Raw genomic sequence first — 17,577 nt, 5'->3', positions numbered from 1 at the left:
TCAGAAGCACTCAGGTTTACGAGTGCTTCCAAAGACGGGTGCCTCCATACTGGGCGTGTACAAGTCCACAGTACGGATACACCTGTCTTTAAAAGCACTCGGGGACATGAAGGCTTGCAAGAAGCCCCGAAATTTTGATTTTGAACAGGGGACAGCGCAGAGAGGACCGGGAAGGCTCTATGAGATCAGAACCTTACCTCTAAATAGGCAAGTATCTAACTTTCTTTACAGCTCCCTAAAGGGCCACTTTAAATAACACAGTATGTTGTTAGACATCCGCACCACCTTAAATAGATGGAACATAAAGTCTGGTTTCTTCCTCTATATTTTATCTTGTCGTCTCTAAGTGTCTTGTTCAACATGCGGTGCAGCACACTTACAGTGAATGTTCAATGAGATATGTTACAACAGTCCTTAGATGTCTAACACAGTAACCTAAATGCACAAAATGTATCTCATAATTTGTCTCATCGGGGCCCCAATTCAATAAGCTTTCTCCTGAGTTTCCTTGCAGAAGATATATCAGACTAACTAGAAAATAACTTTTCAACATCTTGTAAGTATCAAGAATCCGGTATTATTATTATTTAGTATTTATATAGCGCTGACATATTACGCAGCGCTGCACAGTGTATATATATATATCTTGTCGCTAACTGTCCCTCAAAGGAGCTCACAATCTAATCCCTACCATTGCCATATGGCTATATTATGTAGTGTATGTATTGTAGTCTAGGGCCAATTTTAGGGGGAGCCAATTAACTTATCCGTATGTTTTTGGAATGTGGGAGGAAACCGGAGTGCCCGGAGGAAACCCACGCAGACACGGAGAGAACATACAAACTCTTTGCAGATAGTGCCCTGGCTGGGATTCGAACCAGGGACCCAGCGCTGCAAGGCGAGAGAGCTAACCACTACGCCACTGTGCTGCCCAAAGTAATATTAAACTTAAAGGGTTCCTCCACTTAAAAAATCTATATAGCATATGTTCTTACTGCACAAACTATTTGATAACTAAATACCAATAAATATAATCATTCAACTTCAGTCTGCAACTGATACAAGTATTTAGGTAACTTGCTGGAAACAAGGGCAATAATACACAGTAACATATACAAAAAAAATGATCCTCTCTTATTTGCACTATCGTAAGTCTGCATTGAGCAGTAAGTAAAATGGATTGCACCCCTTTGCTCTAATACCACTTTGCTGGATTTACTGCAATGGCACAATCATTCCACTAGGTGGAGGTATCCTACACAGTCATAGGGATGCTGGCTCCAGGAATACATATGGAGTAATCACTCCCATCTCACTAACAGCTGAGAGCATAATCAAAGCAGCTTTTGCAATAATAACAACAAATCTACTGAGCTATGACATAAACTGATGATAGGTACTCCTGTGTAATAAAGTTTGTTTCTATTTGTTTCTAGATTCTATTTACTTTTTGAAAGTGAAGATACAGTTTAATTTTAGTACTTTTTTCAATCATTGCAAATGTGGAAAGGTCAAAATCCTCTGCTGTGAGAAAACTCAAAAGAAAATGTAATGAATTAAGACCTCAATGCAGTTACCTAGAGTTACAGTATATCTCCTTATCCATTTCTCACGCCATTTATACAATAACCTTTCAGCTGATAGAAAACAAAAAAGTTACTCTGAATAAGTTATCCCTGATGCTCGCCTGCAAGGTTTTTTCTACCCTCATTAATACCTTTTTTTTTTTACTGAAAAGTGGATAACTCATGAGAAAAGCTTAGTGAATCTGTGCCCATTTTTTTCTCACCTTATCTATATATATTTTTATCAAATACCAATCAAAAATGTAACTAAAATAAGCTGACAGATCTAATATCAAAGTTCAGTGCATCTGGAGTAAGTGGGCAAGGCTCTCGCAAGAGTGCAGCTGGGCCTATGTTCAGTAGAATATGAGCTGTCCCTCTGTTGTAATTCAATTACAATGAAGGTAGCATGTATGACCAGCACTTGCTGCCAAGACAATGTGGGGCACGTTGTAGAAGATCTGAGGCACACTCAACAGGTTTCATGACGACCTAACAATGCCCCTGACATTAAGCAAAAGAGGACAGATATGTTTTGTGAAGATACTTACTCTTCTCCCTGCTTTTCCTTGAGGTCCTGACAAGCCCTGTGGTCCCCTTGGCCCCTGTTACAAGAAGGACGTTAGACAGTATATAAATGTGTCCCTGCATGTCAGTCAACTCATCTTTTCGATACCCATGTACTTCCTGTGAAATCCTTGGACCGTTTATACCGTATGTTTAATCAACACGAAGCTAGTCAAAGCCCTGCAACATTGGCAGGACCAGTTCAACAGCTAGCCAACAAAAACGTAACATTTTCTGGTCTAGACTAATTTATAGTCGGAGTATTACAACTTCCAAAGTTCTCTGTAAACTTCTGGTGAGTCAGAACATTAGAACTTCCACAACAGTAGCCCTGTAGGTTAACAAAACTTTGGGATGTTAACAGGGCCTCCGATGTAGTCTTTTTACGACATTAGTACTCATTATTTTTATATTCAATACAGTACTCCCAAAAGAAAATGGGAATTAATGTACTTGATTCCTTTTCTTACATTTCCCTCATTAGAACTTTTCAACACCTTGTCTTAATAACCATCTATCCTGGCATGCTTCCCTCCTAAAATCTACAAAGCCATCTGCTCTTTAGACTTCTTACATTCTTAACGGTTCTTCTTCAAAGAACGGTCTTTATTAATTTTTCATTTTTATCTTTCTTGGTAATTATGTTATTTAAGCATAACCTCCAGGTATGAAGTAGAATTAATTTCTTCATACAGACTTATCTAAGAAATCTGAATCTGGCTCTTACTGGTTTCTCAGGGGCTTGGAAAATAGACCAAGATTTCATGACGGCAGCATGGCTCCATGGACTTATTACATTATCTCCATTCAGTCTCATTCCTCGTTCTTGTTTTTCCTTCCTCCTTAAAAAACCTTCAGCTACGTGGCTTTCTCTGTCTAACTGAAAGCCTTACAAAACCTATTGCCCGTGTCATACAATATATTCCTGGTCTTCCGTGTGTGTATTTATGTTATAGAACAATGTGTATGTGCTTACTTAATTACCTGAGGACCAAGATCTCCAGACTCTCCCTTAAGTCCAGGACTTCCAGGAGAACCCTGAAATAACAAAATAAGTTCTTACCACTGACAAATGATATCATGATACACTCAAACACTTGTTGTAGCTCATCTAGAAGAGCACGGTAGACGACTACTTTAGTCATACCTTTTCTCATGGTTTTTTTAATGTAATTTTTGAACTAATCACATACTTACCTAAGGAGAGGGAAGTCTCTGGATCCTATTGAGGCTATCCTCACTGTCCTCTGGACCCCAGTCACCGCGCGCAGACTCTCCAAAATTACCTACAAGCGCTTGTCGGTAATCTGATCTCATCAAGCACAAGCATGGCCATATTGTGCCTGCGTGAGTAAGCAGCTCTGTCCTGCTGCACAAGCGTTGCCTCGCTCATGCCAGAAGAGAAGCGTGGCCCCGATCGGGTGAAGCATCCGCACTTGTCGACGGGGAACCAGAGGATAGCGGAGGAAGACTCATTAGGTTACAGAGGCTTCGCTTTCCTAGTCAAGTATGTCTTTCTGAACTCGAGCTTCGCCTCGCTTTCTCTTTAAGAATTTTACATACATTACTACAGTGGCAACAGAATATCAAAATGATCACTCTAGTGGTGTTTTAATAAAGGCAGAGGAGTAGAACATTTTTAGGAGCCTTCTGCAAACTTTCTGGAGCTTGCCAACTTCCACAGCAGATGACAAGCAAGGGGAAAAGATCTTCTAACATGAACTCTAGTAACTAATCAGGGGCAAACGCAGGATTTTTAAGGGGGGGGTTCCTGAAAGGTCCAGAAGCACGTATGTCCCGAGTGCTTCCGAATACAGGTGGCTCCATACTGCCCATGCACAAAAGTGCGCTGGCGTATTACGGAGCTGCCTATCTTTGGAAGTACTCAAGGACACGAGTGTTTCTGAGGGCTTCTGGTAGCAGCAAATGTGAACGGGGTACAGCGCTGGAACAACTCCCCAAGAGAGGAACAGGAGATAGACTTAGTTTGGACAATTCAGTGGAATATGCTACATAGTTTCACATAGCGCAAGCGATACCCATATGATGCAGGGATATATGCATCTGCGGAAGATGGCGGCGCTATATAAATACTAAATAATATTATTTTGCCTCACCAGGATTGCACTTTTATTTAGCTTTCCTGTAAGACAAGAACACACAGTCAGCCAGCCAGCACTAGGGGAAGAGGGAAACAAAGGTGAATGAGGGAGGGCTGGTGCACACCAAGAGTGCTTCTGAGCGTTTTTCAAATCAACAGTGATTTGAAAAGCGCTTGGCTAATGTTACCCTATGTGGGTGTTCCCACAGCAGCGTTGTGATTTTTTCAAAATCGCAGGTATACTGCATGTAGCATGTTTTTGAGCAATTCATTCAAAAATCGCTCTGAAAATCACTTCACAAAATCACACTCACAAATTGCTAGCGATTGCTATTGTCATTTTGGCGTGCACTAGCCCAGAGAGAGGAGTGGAGAAATTGAGAATAGCCCCGGAGATGGAGCAGAGAACTTATCTGTATTGAAGTCCCACATCACACAGGCTACTTGCCTGTAATCGGACTCCTGTCCCTGTCAGTCTCTCACACAAGTCAGAAAGAAGCCCTCCTGGAGTCTAGGGACTGTCAAAAACTTTTCAGCTTGTTATCCACAGTTCCACACCTTATCCACACATGCAGTCATTATAACAATGGGGAGAGACCAGACAGATGTTTGCCCACAGACCCTGAGTCCAGGCAAGCTCTGCATCATGCTGTGCATATTTACCAGCTTGCCTGCACTCTAATTTCATCATGTCTGACACTTCTGTGCTGTGGAGAGTCCAGGACTCCATAATCAACATTCTCTCACTGTAGGCTGCATCTTCTTGTGAGGGTTGTGAGGGAAGCTCGGCTGCCTCTCTCATTCTATTAGCTGGAGGGAAGCACCAGAAGTAAGAAGGGAGAGAGAATGAGGCTGTTTATATTATGCGGGCTTCCCTGGCTGAATACACAGCTCAGTGCAGGGGGGAGGTTCCAGACACCCGGAACAGCCCCCTGAGTTCGCCAGTGCTAATATCACTAGAGAGATTATTTAACACATTCAATTGCTTTCAATTAACTGACCTCTAATCCCCACGTTATGTAACTAACTGCCCTGTCTCATGTCACTTAGGATAACATAAGACAGTGATTAGAGTCTAAGACCCTAAAGGCGCGTACACACGCCGTATTTTTACAAATGACGGGTCCGTCAGACTCTCCCGCGGGCGGTTGTTCTGCTGACAGTAGTACGTGAGTACAGGCTGTCGGCAGACTGATAAGACTGTTTTTGACTAATCAGCTAGGCGGATCTTATCAGTCTGCCGACAGCCTGTACTCACGTGCAACTGTCGGCAGAATGACCTCCCCGCGGAAGGGTCTGACGGACCCGGCGTTTGTAAAAATACGGCGTGTGTACGCGCCTTAAGGACAGTTGGTGATATGACACAAGGATTAGAGTTCAGAATATATTTTGACCATTAACTGTATGGCTGACAACGCAGTCTGTTGCTATGGGAGGAGGTGGTGGGATAATGATCAGGTTGTCAGTGATATGAGGCAGGGTTAAGAGGAAAGAGCAGTTAAGTTGGGGATGAGGAAGACCAAGCAGTGAGGCAGGTGTAACATAAAGGCATCCCCATCCTACACACACTCGATCTGAGGGAGGGAGGGAAGCGTGTGCAGGGAAGGAAACACTGCTGTGGTCATCTCAAGGGAGGAGGAGGGAGTCATTCAAGGAGGGGAGCCGCCTCTCCCACATAAGGTGCCTGTAGGCAGGAGCCTACAGTGCCTTATGGTAAATCCAGCCCTGCCTCCAGGTCAAGATCCAAAATTTAATGTCATTAGCATTCGCAAACTAAAGGTGTCCATACAGTTATTGATTTTCCCAGAATATTCAATCAGAATGATCAAATCTGCAGGGAATCAAATTCCAAAATAATTCCCTTTCGACCCATTTCTGACTTAAAATTGATCAAAAGTTTTGACTGGACACTATGTAAGTTTTAGGTTAATTGGAGGCGGGGCTGGAGCAGCGGTCATTCGGGGGCCAATAGCGTTGCACTGCACTGAACGGTGCGGTTCGACTATTTTTTCTAATTCCATACTGGAATCTTTTAAAAATCTATATGATGTGTCTGGTAGGGATTGATTTCTCTATGAATCGATTCCAATCAGAGGGGATTAGTTCATTTTACCAAATTGGGTGGCAATCTGTAAGTGTGAGGGTACCTTAAAGGGATACTTAAGTCAAAAATAAAAAATGATTTTTACTCACCTGGGGCATCCCTCAGCCCCCTGAAGCTGTATGGTGCCCTCGCAGCCTCGCTCCGATCCTCCTGTCCCCGCTGGCGGCTACTTCCGGGTTCGGCGACAGCCGCCGACAGGCTGGGAACGCGAGTGATTCTCCGCGTTCCCAGCCGCTATATCACCCTCTATGCTGCTATAGCCTATAACATATACGCTATAGCAGCATAGAGGGGGATATAGGGGCTGGGAACGCGAAGAATCACTCGCGTTCCCAGCCTGTCGGCGGCTGTCGCCGAACCCGGAAGTAGCCGCCAGCGGGGACAGGAGGATCGGAGCGAGGCTGCGAGGGCACCATACAGCTTCAGGGGGCTGAGGGATGCCCCAGGTGAGTAAAAATCATTTTTTATTTTTGACTTAAGTATCCCTTTAAGGCCTGTCTGAGCAGAAGCCAATTAATCTACATACAGTTGTCTATTATTAGCCACAATTGCCTTTCATTGTCTACGTTGCCTTTCACAACATTTCTCCAGGAAATCTTTTGCCCATTCTTTAGTGGAGATGGGTCATCCAGTTGAAAATCTAGACAGATGCCTAGGGCTAAGTGGGAACCTGGATTCCAAATCTCCCATTTCTCCTTTTAAAAAAGTCTGTCTCAGCAATTCACCTTAATCAATCACTCCATTTCAGGGTTCTCTGTATCACATGATCCAGAGTAACCAATGATTTGGAAAGAGAGTCTTAGGGATTCCCTGTCCATGTCAAAATAGAGAAGAGTGGGTCGAGAATCTTTCATGCAGGCCTCGCCCCAAAGGAGCTTAGAAAGCACCTAGAGCAATGCTCAAAAATACATTTACTCTATGCCTTGTTTCATGTAAACTTAGAATAATTGAAGTAAATTAACTCAACTACCTGCCCGTAAATAGCTACCATTCTGAAAGCCATCCCAGCCTTACTGGAGAAGACTGTGGATCTTTGGCCACCCCCACCTGTGTTGCCGTGGCTGCCTTGAGCACACTCTAAGTGTTCTTTAACATTTGCTACAATTTCCAAGTGACATCATTTGCAGAGGAAAGTTAAAAAAAACATTTGTAGCTGGGTTTCATGCAAAGCGGAACTTACCACATATGATCAGAATCAAGTCATGCACATTTTAAAACCATTATTTCCAAATGTATTGTCCAAAAGCGGTGACATTTTTAGACCCTAAAAATCATACTGCTAGATAGATCTTCGGCAGCCCTGCACATTCCACACCTCCGATGGATCCAATTCGGGATTACCACTCTGAGCTTTGGCTTTACTCGCCGAGCCTGACTCGGGGTTACCGCTAAGGAGATTAAGTGCATTCACCATTTAAATCTCTCATACATATGCCCCAGTGTTTTGAAAGATGAGTGAAGACAAAAGAACCAGTAGAAACCAACAAACACACATTCAGCCTCGGTGGCGATAGCTCTGGAGGAGTTTATTCCAGAAACCCTGCTTGGGTGCACACAGCTGATGTAAGGCAATTGCATATTGCTGTGAAGTCACTCACCAAAGGTCCAGATCTTCCAGTGTAGCCCATTGGCCCAGGAGGCCCACGGAGAGCACTCTGTGAAAATGAAGACAAAGAGTGGGGACTTCATTAGCGGCAAGTTTAGAAGTGATAATTATAAATGAAGCCTGAAGTTGTAGAGGACTCACTCTGGCATGCTGTAAGATGGCTGCTGCTTGAGCTTCTTGTGCAGATACAATGGGGCCCTTGTCTCCACCGCTTTGTCCAAATCGGAACTGTTGGAAAACAAACTCAGAGGTCAACTTTCAACACTCTAAAACCCTAAACTGAAGTCCAGTACAGAATATTACTTTCCAGTTATCCATATTAACATATGTGCCTTTAAATTACTTCTGACTCATCTGTCTGTTTTGCTGATGTCATACAAAGATACATCCCAGACTCCTCCAGTTATCTGTCAATGTCTTCCTTCCATGGACAGGGTGCTCTCCACTCTCTTATTCTAGTCTGCGGTTTATCAACCTTTTAGATTGTAAGCCTGATGGAGCAAGTCATTGTCTCTTCCTGCCTCTCCCCATCTGCCTCCCTCAATCGATAATTGCCTTCTGAATAATTACAATCATTCAAATCGCATTGAAAGATCCCATTTAGTGTAAAATTGTACCTTTAATGGGCACCTTAAGATTGTAAGCCAGATAGAGAACGTCATTTCCTCTTTCTACATACGACAGTTTTATAAGTGAGGACTGTACAGACAACTGAGTGGTGTGTGTGTGTGTTTTGACTGAGTGAGATAAAAATAATTCTGTCTTGCATGTAGATTTAAGAAAACGTTTATGCAGTTTGGAATTCAGTCATTCAAAATTGACAGGAAGTGCAATTGAAAAGCCCTATTACTAGCTGCCTACCATTTGCACTATTGGTAATTGTTTGCATCTCATCTCTGTAGTTGCTCAGTTTCAAACTAAAGTCTTACCGGAAGCATGACAGAACTGCCAGGGGATCCAGGTAGCCCATTGGCTCCAGGAAGACCAGCTCGGCCAGGGGGACCCTGAAACAATTACATGTAAGTTTGTATAGAACAATAATTGGATGGAATTCCAGAACTCAGCAAATATCTCTCATTTCAGTCTGATCACTTACCCTTTCTCCAGGATCACCAACAGGCCCAGGATGTCCTTGTATTCCAGGGGGACCGGAATAGCCCTAAGCAAGACAATTAAGTCATTATACATATTTTTGAATGTTTCATTTTTAAGTCAGGAATTTCCTTTTGTTTTGTGTGTCTGTGTTTTATACTGACTTTTGTAGCATTTTCTGTATATTTTACTGATCTTAAAGGGAACCTGAGGGATATGGAGGCGGCCATTTATTTACTTCATTTTAAATATTACCAGTTGCCTGGCAGTCCTCCTGATCCTGTGTCTCTAATACTTTTAGCCATAGACCCTGAACCAGCATACAGAAGATCAGTTACTCTGACTCAGCTGACTCAGTTTTTACTGGATTAGCCATATGCTTGTTCCCGGGTTTTGACTTATGCCAGAAGATCAACAGGACTGCCAGGTTACTGGCATTGTTAAGAAGGTAATACAGTAAATATGGCAGCCTCCATATCCCTCTCACCTTGGGTTCCCTTTAAAGCTTCCCACTACCATTGTTGTTGTCCAGGGTTGTACCCCAATGTTTTGTGCTGCAGTAGTGCGCCATCAGTTTACCCAATGGTAAAATCATGAGATGTTTGTGAGACGTCCAAGTGACACTGTTATACCAGCTGTGCAGTCACTAATTTATGAATGGAACAACCAGCAGCCGGCACCAGCACTATGGCGGAGAATAGCGAGGGAAGCCTGGAATGAGCTCTGGTATGTGTAGAAAGATAAAACAGACAAACCGAGAGCCCAATATAGTGTAGTATGTATTGGAACCAGGAGGAAAGATGGCAAGTAAGTATTATACTTACAAACATGGGTTACCGCTTTAGGCAACCACTGTATAGGCAGGTGGGGAGATTAGACCTGTCCCCACTCAGGAATAAGATGTCGCTCTCTGTAGAAGGAAAGGAGGGTGTATCACCCTTCCACCAAGGGTGGAAAACTTGATATATAGATGTACAGAGGCGCCAGAAGGATAAAATATGCTAAAAAGTTTAAAATATTCAGGTGGCGGTGGTGGACCAGCCACTCCAAAATAGTGTCTGTCGCTTGAGATAAAGATAATTTATTCACATACTCCAAGTTAAAACTGCAACGCGTTTCACGGGCACAACCCCGCTTCATCAGGCATTAAACAACCGGAGTATCACATCGCTATGGGTCCAATAAACGCTTGGCACCTCTACCATCGTGTCTATTTTGGAGTGGCTGGTCCACCACCGCCACCTGAATATTTTAGTCTATCTGGTATGTGTAGAGCAGCATGCAATGAGATTAATGAAAGAAAATTCCTTCAATGTCGCTGACTACTTTTGTATCACAGAGTCATATCTTCAGTGTTGTCTCATGACAGGATTTAACAATTACAAAAGTGTGAAAGGTGCACTCACGTTTGTGAAACACTGTACCATTATACAACTACTAATCCTTCCAGTAATCCAACCATGAACTGATATCATCAGGGTGAAGTTTGGAAAATTCTACCACCTAACAGCAGACAATGCTTACAAAAAAAAAAAACCCAGCAGCGCTGGATTTACTATTTACTAGGCATGTGCCTACAGGCGCCTGATGATGGAAAGTGCCTTCCTCCTTCCCTATGCAGAGTCCCAAGCAGAGTGTAAATGAGAGTTACTCACCTGGGTCTCAGCATTCCACTGACCAGATCTCCCTTCATCAGGGGCACCTCTAGCATCATAATACTAAGGGGCACCTGTAGCTACCTATGACAAGTAGTGGAAGTAGGGGAGAAGTGACAGCTGGACCAGCCAGCACACTTGTGGTGCTGTTCAGCTGGGGTTTGTAGGTTCACGGAGGGTGAAGTCTAGGGTGCCAAGACATCTGTGCCTATAGGTCCCTGTGATGTAAATCCGGGCCTGCACCCCAGGCATGCTATACCACTGATGTTTATCATTGTTGGTACCTGTTCTTAGCAAACCAACCCCTTTGGCCCATAGATCTCTCCTGCTGCACATCTCTTCCATGTAAACAGCCTTTTCAAGTAAAGATAAAAAAGTGTCTCCATAGCTATCCCTAATTTATCTCTTCAGCTTTGCTAAAGCTTGTATGTCAGCAACATGGATGTGCAAATCTTTTTCTCCAATTTTGATTACCAGGGTTAATAATAAAACACGAATGGAGGGCCTTACGTCCTTGATAAATATTCCTGCAGATAATCTGGGCAGGATATGGTTCAATGACCATTATTTCATTCTGCAAATATTATTATCCAACGTTTCGAGGCAACCAAGAATCTGAACGCAAAGGCTTGCACTGAGCTGATTCTTATTAGAATAGTTTCATTTAATATCATTACTTTTTTCCCTCTCTCTCTCTACCTACAGTACAACTTTTCCTTAACCTTAACTGATCTTAGAAACACATTTTGAGAGTGCAGACCATCTTTAATGGTTCAGTGCTAAGATCATGTATACTTAAAGGATACCTGAGGTGACATGTGACATGATGAGATAGACATGGGCATGTACAGTGCCAAGCACACAAATAACTAGGCTGTGTTCCTTTTTTTACTTTCTCTGCCTGAAAGAGTTAAACATCAGGTATGCAAGTGACAGTTTCTGTTCGGGTTGGTACCGGATCAGACTGGGTCAGACTACAGCATAGCCCTCACTGATAAGTAATTACAGCCATAAAACACTTTCCTGTCAGTAAATGGCTTCTGAGAGCAGGAAAGAGACAAAAAGGGTCAGTAGTTTATAGATATGAGCTCTGGCATACTTTGAAGAAGGTGTCGTTGAGAACAATGAAACAGTAAAAACTTAAAAACTAAATTTAAACACAAAATAAAACTGTGGTATATCTGAAAAAGTCAATTTTAGGAGAAGGAGGATATATACAATTGTTTTTTTCATCAGTTTATTTTCACCTTGGATGTCCTTAAAAGTCTGAGTCAATGAACAAATAAAACTTCATATGAACACCTGTACAACCACTTATTAACATGCTTTATAGTGGGTTGACTAGCGCACACCCGATACAGCGACACTTTATGATAATGCAAGGTAAAGGTTGAAGGAGAAAGAGAACTATACTTACTGCAGGTCCTTCTTTACCAGGTGGACCTTCAACGAGCATTCCCTGGAAAACAAGACACAGAATTGTGAGGAATTTGTCATAGTAACCGCTGCTGTTGTTAAAAACCAACATGTTCACAAAAATAACCAACTTCAAAAACATATTTTATTCTGAAAACTGGATACAAATCTTTGCAGATCACCCTTGATCTGAATATGAGGCTTCAGAAGCCTTTAAAAGCCTGGTGGGGTCAAGAGTATAGTCCTGACGAACTCATCCCTCTGACATTACTACTACTTTCTGGTTAACTAGGGAATGGTTCTTTTTTGGACCTTCCCTTCATAGGTTAGGCCTTGCGCTCCCGAGTACCACCACTGAGCCTTAATCTCTAATGTCCCTCTTGTCCTTTCCCCTTTCTTCTCTGTCTTTTTTCCCTCTTTTCTCTTTTTACCTTATCCCTATCCCCCAATACCCTTTCTTCTTTTTCTCTCTAAACTAAGAGCTACAACTGATGGCACATATACCGTTGAGTTTCCAGATACATAATATGCATGCATCTATGGTTCCATAGGTTTACTAGGTAAAGTCTGGGAGGAGCTTCCAGGTGTATGATCCCCTTGGGCCCCGGACTCCTCCTTAGCGGTATTTATACCGTTTTTGGCATTTGCTGGGACCACTTCCTTATACACATGGGGGCAGACATGACTTGATTTGTTATATTTGCATATGTATAACACTAGATGCCTCATTTCAACTCTTCTTTTTAGTTTATGCTACCTACCTGTATATATACTGAGTGTTATATTCTAATGGGTTGACACTGGTAGTCGACCAATGCTCAATATTGGCACTGTAGAGACATAGTATGTATTATAATGTACCTTTTTCTCTATGTCTGTTTTCTATTTTGTTATGTTTGAAAAAAAATTTCTTTGAAAATAAAGAATCTTTAACAAAATCTTTGCAGATAATAATTATTTAGTCTTCTACTAGAAACAGATCTGTACCTATCCACATAACGCCATGGTGAACACTTTAGATTCCCTCAAAAAATTAAAAATGACAGATGCTTCTGAAATGTCCTCTCTGTACATACATTTGCTGGGGTGTAGCAGGACTCATGGAGCCAGACATGTGACCAGGCTGATAAGGTGTCAAATTTGTAAGGTTATGATTTGTTGGTCACTATCAAGCATTGGGCCCGATCCTATTCACTTTTTCTTCTAAAGCTGCATACACACGTTCAACAACTGAACAACATACAAACGACCACCCGCACGACACAACGAACCGAACATCCTGACGTACCGCATGACCTGTATGTCCACACGCCCGGACGGATAAACAACCAACTCATATACATACTGCGCATGACAGCGGAACGATGGACTACATATTGAAGTACAAGTCTTTTAACAGTCGTTCAAACGACTTGTACACACAGACCATCTGCACAATATCAGACAACCGTAGGCCAACATAGATCCGACAGTGCCTGTTATCAGTTGCTTGACAAATCGTTTTCACGTCTACACACGCCTCATTGTCGTCCAACAATCTAAAACGGACAAAAATCAGGCAGATTTGTTGAGCGTGTGTATGGGCCTTTAGTTTTCTCCCAGGAGATAATTTATTATCTTCTGTTTAAAATAACTTTAGCATTCTTCAATTAAAAAGTACCAAAAAAAAGTGAGAAAGTACTGCCAAAATTATGCTGAGTACTTTCTTGCTAGCTAGAGGCTTAAAGGGCATTTTATGCATAAGGTGTGAAAATATCACCCAAGTGAAAACTTGGGAGAAAAAGGGAATTGACCCATTGGCTCATATGCAATTAACTTTTTCTCCTAAGTTTTCTCCTAGGTGATATTTTTAAACTTGTCAACAAAATGCCTTTTAAGCCACCAGAAAGTAAGAAAATACTAAAAATAATTGTGATAGCACTTTTTCACCAACTTTTTGGTACTTTTTTTTTTAGTTGAAACGTTTTTTAAATCGAAGATAAAAAATTATCTACTGGGAGAAAACTCAGGTGAAAAAGTGAATTGCATATGGGCCATTGTCTCTATTTCCTTGTAGGCTAAACCAGGAGTGATCCCAGCAAATCATCAGAGTCTTACAAATGTATTACCTTACCAAACTGATCACATGCTGCTCCATGAGTTCCCCTACACACGAGACACTTCACCAGTTACAAGTGTAATGCCAAGTTTCAAAACAGGAAGTGAGAGTATATTCCAGGCTGAGAAAATGACAATGATTAAAGCCTGATGGAAGTTCTGACTTCTATGCTTCCATACGTTTTCATTGTCAAGTGTGTTATAGAAAACAATAATGTACTTCCTGTCCTGCTGCCTAGGCACTAATCAAGTATCACAGAAATCCTTTAGATTCAAGTATAAAAGAGAAGACTGGCTAAATAAGAAGCTTCTTATATCCTATTGGTTGCTTCCATCCATAAGTAGGTGGTACTTTGAGCATCTGGTGCCACCCAGGAGGCCTGCACTTCTGTGAGTGCATCAGCCCCATTAGAGGGGAAATGTATTATTATTATACTCCAACTAAGCTTTCCTTCAGCTGATCCCTGCCATGGTCTTCAGGCCTACATATCGTTATTTCTGCCAGCCTGCAGGGTGATCTTGTATTGCACTGTATCCACTGTATATACCTGTATGTAATCTATGTATATATTGTACGCTAAATGCATTACGCTGCTACTCTACCACCACCGACGCCAAAACCAATTCCGAGTACAACTCACGTTGTACTTGGCGAAATAAATTTGATTCTGAAAAGTTTGATCCACCTATGACCGTCTCAGTGCATTACATAAGAGATGTTACTTACAGACTCTAGGACCGCTGGTTCTCCCTTGTCTCCTTTCACCCCACGGGGCCCGCTGATAGCCTGAGGGTAGCACACATATAACCAAAAAGATGTAGATATTTAGTCTCAATTTGCCATTTAAGTTCCCTCCTGTCACTTTGCTTTGAACATTATACGTTACTTATGCAATTTAACAACCCAAAATACATGCAGATAACAGTGTTGCTTTTTATAACTTTTTATATTTTAAGCCTCCTTAAACTTGAAATCGGTATAGATTTAGGACCCTTATCTGTTTTTTTACTGCTGTCTGTCTCCATTGGGGTATTTACCTTATTTATAACTAACTTATAACTCATTTCCGTTCTAGAGACAACTAAGAAACAAAGTTGTGCTTTGGCTTGCAGTTTAATGTTTAGTGATTTTTAGAATATTTTGTGAATGGATGTATTGTATTTAAAACTAAAAAAAAAAGACATAATTAATTATTTCAAATAATCATTAAATTGCTGGGAGCTCCACCTGGTGATGTTTTATGAGCAGAAGAGAGTTGCTTTAGTATACAGTTAACAGGCCTCAAACATTACAACAGCAAAGTCCCTAGACTTGGGGACTGATAACTATCCAACTATCTAACTAGTAATATCGTTCTCTATGGTGCTACCTTCTCTATGCCTTTCTTCTACTTGCAAAGCTTGACAGCTAAACTGGCAGGTGGAGCTACAAATGAATATTATATTTTTAATTTTCAACTTTATCATGTTTAAGAAATAAAAAAAAAACCTTTGAACCATTTTTAACACTAAAACTAATAATTACTCATAAATAAAATGAAAATAGATATAGAAAACAAAGAGCACTATACAATGGCTGTTAATAAGTACAAAAGTATGTAACAGCAACCCTTGCCTACAAATGTATTCAATTCATTAATACTATTGTATATTGTACACTGTATAATAGCATGTACACTAAATACAGAGTATATGATCTTAATTTGAACAGTAGACCTTAGTTACAGAAGGGAGTAGTAGACATAGCTATCAATGCTTGCCTGAAATCCGCAAAGCTGCAATGCTCAAGGCATTAAAGTACACTTTGGTTGGATCATAAAATTCCATAGCTCATCAGGAATTTTATGATGCCAAAAGCAGGGAGGGTCAGAATGAATCCATATTGGACCTCAATAACCAAGGTGACATTCTGCAGCATGCCATCCTTTGGTCAGCCAAGGCACCAACTGGATTGTTCCCTTTCTGACAGCCCAAGGCAGAACCTGATATCAAAGCAACACCATAAATCATGTTTGAGCAATAAAGTAGAGGTAACGAGGAGGTTAAAGCAGCAGAGGACAAAAGACAAGATACGAAAGGGAGTCCGAAACTGGAGAGACTACACATCCATCCAGAAGAACACGTAAACAAGCACAACATTACGGTGTGGTCACCAACAAAAAGAGTGGGAGACAAGACATAAACACGTGAAGGTGGATAAAAAGGAACAAATGGAAGTAACAGAGATATTAGACAAATACTAATCAGTAGGACAAAGGGAGGTGGACATGAAAAAGAGGCACGAAGAAAAGACACAACAACCCCATAGGAGGGCAGAATATTGGGAAAAATATGTTTGTGTTGCTCACGGTCTCACAAAGTTTGTAGAACGTGCTGTTCTAATTTTGAAAAACACTGCACAGTGAGACTTACACCTTCACCCTCAGGAGTCTCTGCAGAGAGGACTGGGCCAAGTTGTGAACTCTCCGAGCCCTCATGATAATCCTTGTACACATACTCATAGTCCAGAGCGACTGTTGGATTTTCCTCCTCTCCGGTTACATACTCCGCTATGAAGGAATCGCTACCCTTGACATCTGTAGAGGGAGCTTGTTCCTTTTCCTTCCAAAGGGGCAAATAAGGCGAGAATGAAGATAAAGGAAAGAATGACAGGCGGAAGTACAATAGAATCTAGGGATCAGTTTTACACAGGGATGAAAAGTATAAACACGTGGCCCAAACCTTATGCAAAATGAGGAGTTATCACATGTGAAATAAAAATAGACAGTACAAAGTCATCTTTCTCTTTATGACAGATCTGATATAATTAAAAAAATCTCTAGAAATCTATTTCACTATATATATGAGAGACATGCCATGGAGTATGGCGGAAGCTCATAATTTTATCAAAATAGCTATTATAAAGTCAACTTTTTGTTGATGTCTCACAGAACATTAGGTTTAAAAAAGAGATCCATGTTGTATATGGTCTTCATATTTGTTTCCTAGTTTACGGGCCAAGATTCTTGAAGATAGGTGGGGATTTCCCGACCAGCCACTACGGTAATGTATGATCAATAATCGTCTGTTGGAACAGTCAGTGGTTACCTGTGGTTCAGGTTTAGTTTCTTGTGTGGGCTCTTCTTCCCAAGCCCCATAAGCCTCCTCTTCATTTGGAGATACAGTGTAATCAAGGCTTTGCTCTAACAGGGTAGGTTCAGGAGTAATAATAAGTTCAGGTTCAGGTACAGGTTCAGTGGTAAAGGCAGGGTCCTTGGTAACCACGGTGAATCAGGAAATGCAGAGAGATATTGAAGCAGGAAGAAACAGCAGCGGTAGAGTTTGAGGATTGGAGACAGCATGAAAAGAAGAAGGCCAAGGCAAAGAAATGAAAA

At 41.5% G+C, this 17,577-nt stretch overlaps 1 protein-coding gene across 6 annotated transcripts in view; it reads right to left on the bottom strand.

The window, feature by feature from the left end:
• The window catches only part of COL11A2 (collagen type XI alpha 2 chain), a 235,462-nt gene that overhangs the window by 86,712 nt on the left and 131,173 nt on the right, over nucleotides 1-17,577 (bottom strand). For 4 of the 6 annotated variants that reach the window (XM_068250195.1, XM_068250194.1, XM_068250196.1 and 1 more), the window contains 10 exons: nucleotides 17,291-17,455; nucleotides 16,616-16,804; nucleotides 14,931-14,990; nucleotides 12,108-12,149; nucleotides 9,040-9,102; nucleotides 8,873-8,947; nucleotides 8,085-8,171; nucleotides 7,936-7,992; nucleotides 3,117-3,170; nucleotides 2,117-2,170 (listed from right to left, as the gene is read on the bottom strand). In XM_068250195.1, coding sequence (XP_068106296.1) covers nucleotides 2,117-2,170; nucleotides 3,117-3,170; nucleotides 7,936-7,992; nucleotides 8,085-8,171; nucleotides 8,873-8,947; nucleotides 9,040-9,102; nucleotides 12,108-12,149; nucleotides 14,931-14,990; nucleotides 16,616-16,804; nucleotides 17,291-17,455 — 846 coding nt within the window. The remainder of the gene's footprint in view (nucleotides 1-2,116; nucleotides 2,171-3,116; nucleotides 3,171-7,935; nucleotides 7,993-8,084; nucleotides 8,172-8,872; nucleotides 8,948-9,039; nucleotides 9,103-12,107; nucleotides 12,150-14,930; nucleotides 14,991-16,615; nucleotides 16,805-17,290; nucleotides 17,456-17,577) is intronic. The other 2 variants (XM_068250198.1, XM_068250199.1) reach the window with 1 other exon arrangement.

Source organism: Hyperolius riggenbachi, chromosome 8 (genome assembly GCF_040937935.1).
Source record: "Hyperolius riggenbachi isolate aHypRig1 chromosome 8, aHypRig1.pri, whole genome shotgun sequence".
In the NCBI taxonomy this organism is placed as follows: Eukaryota; Metazoa; Chordata; class Amphibia; order Anura; family Hyperoliidae; genus Hyperolius; species Hyperolius riggenbachi.
This window is presented reverse-complemented; position numbering and strand designations above follow the sequence as displayed.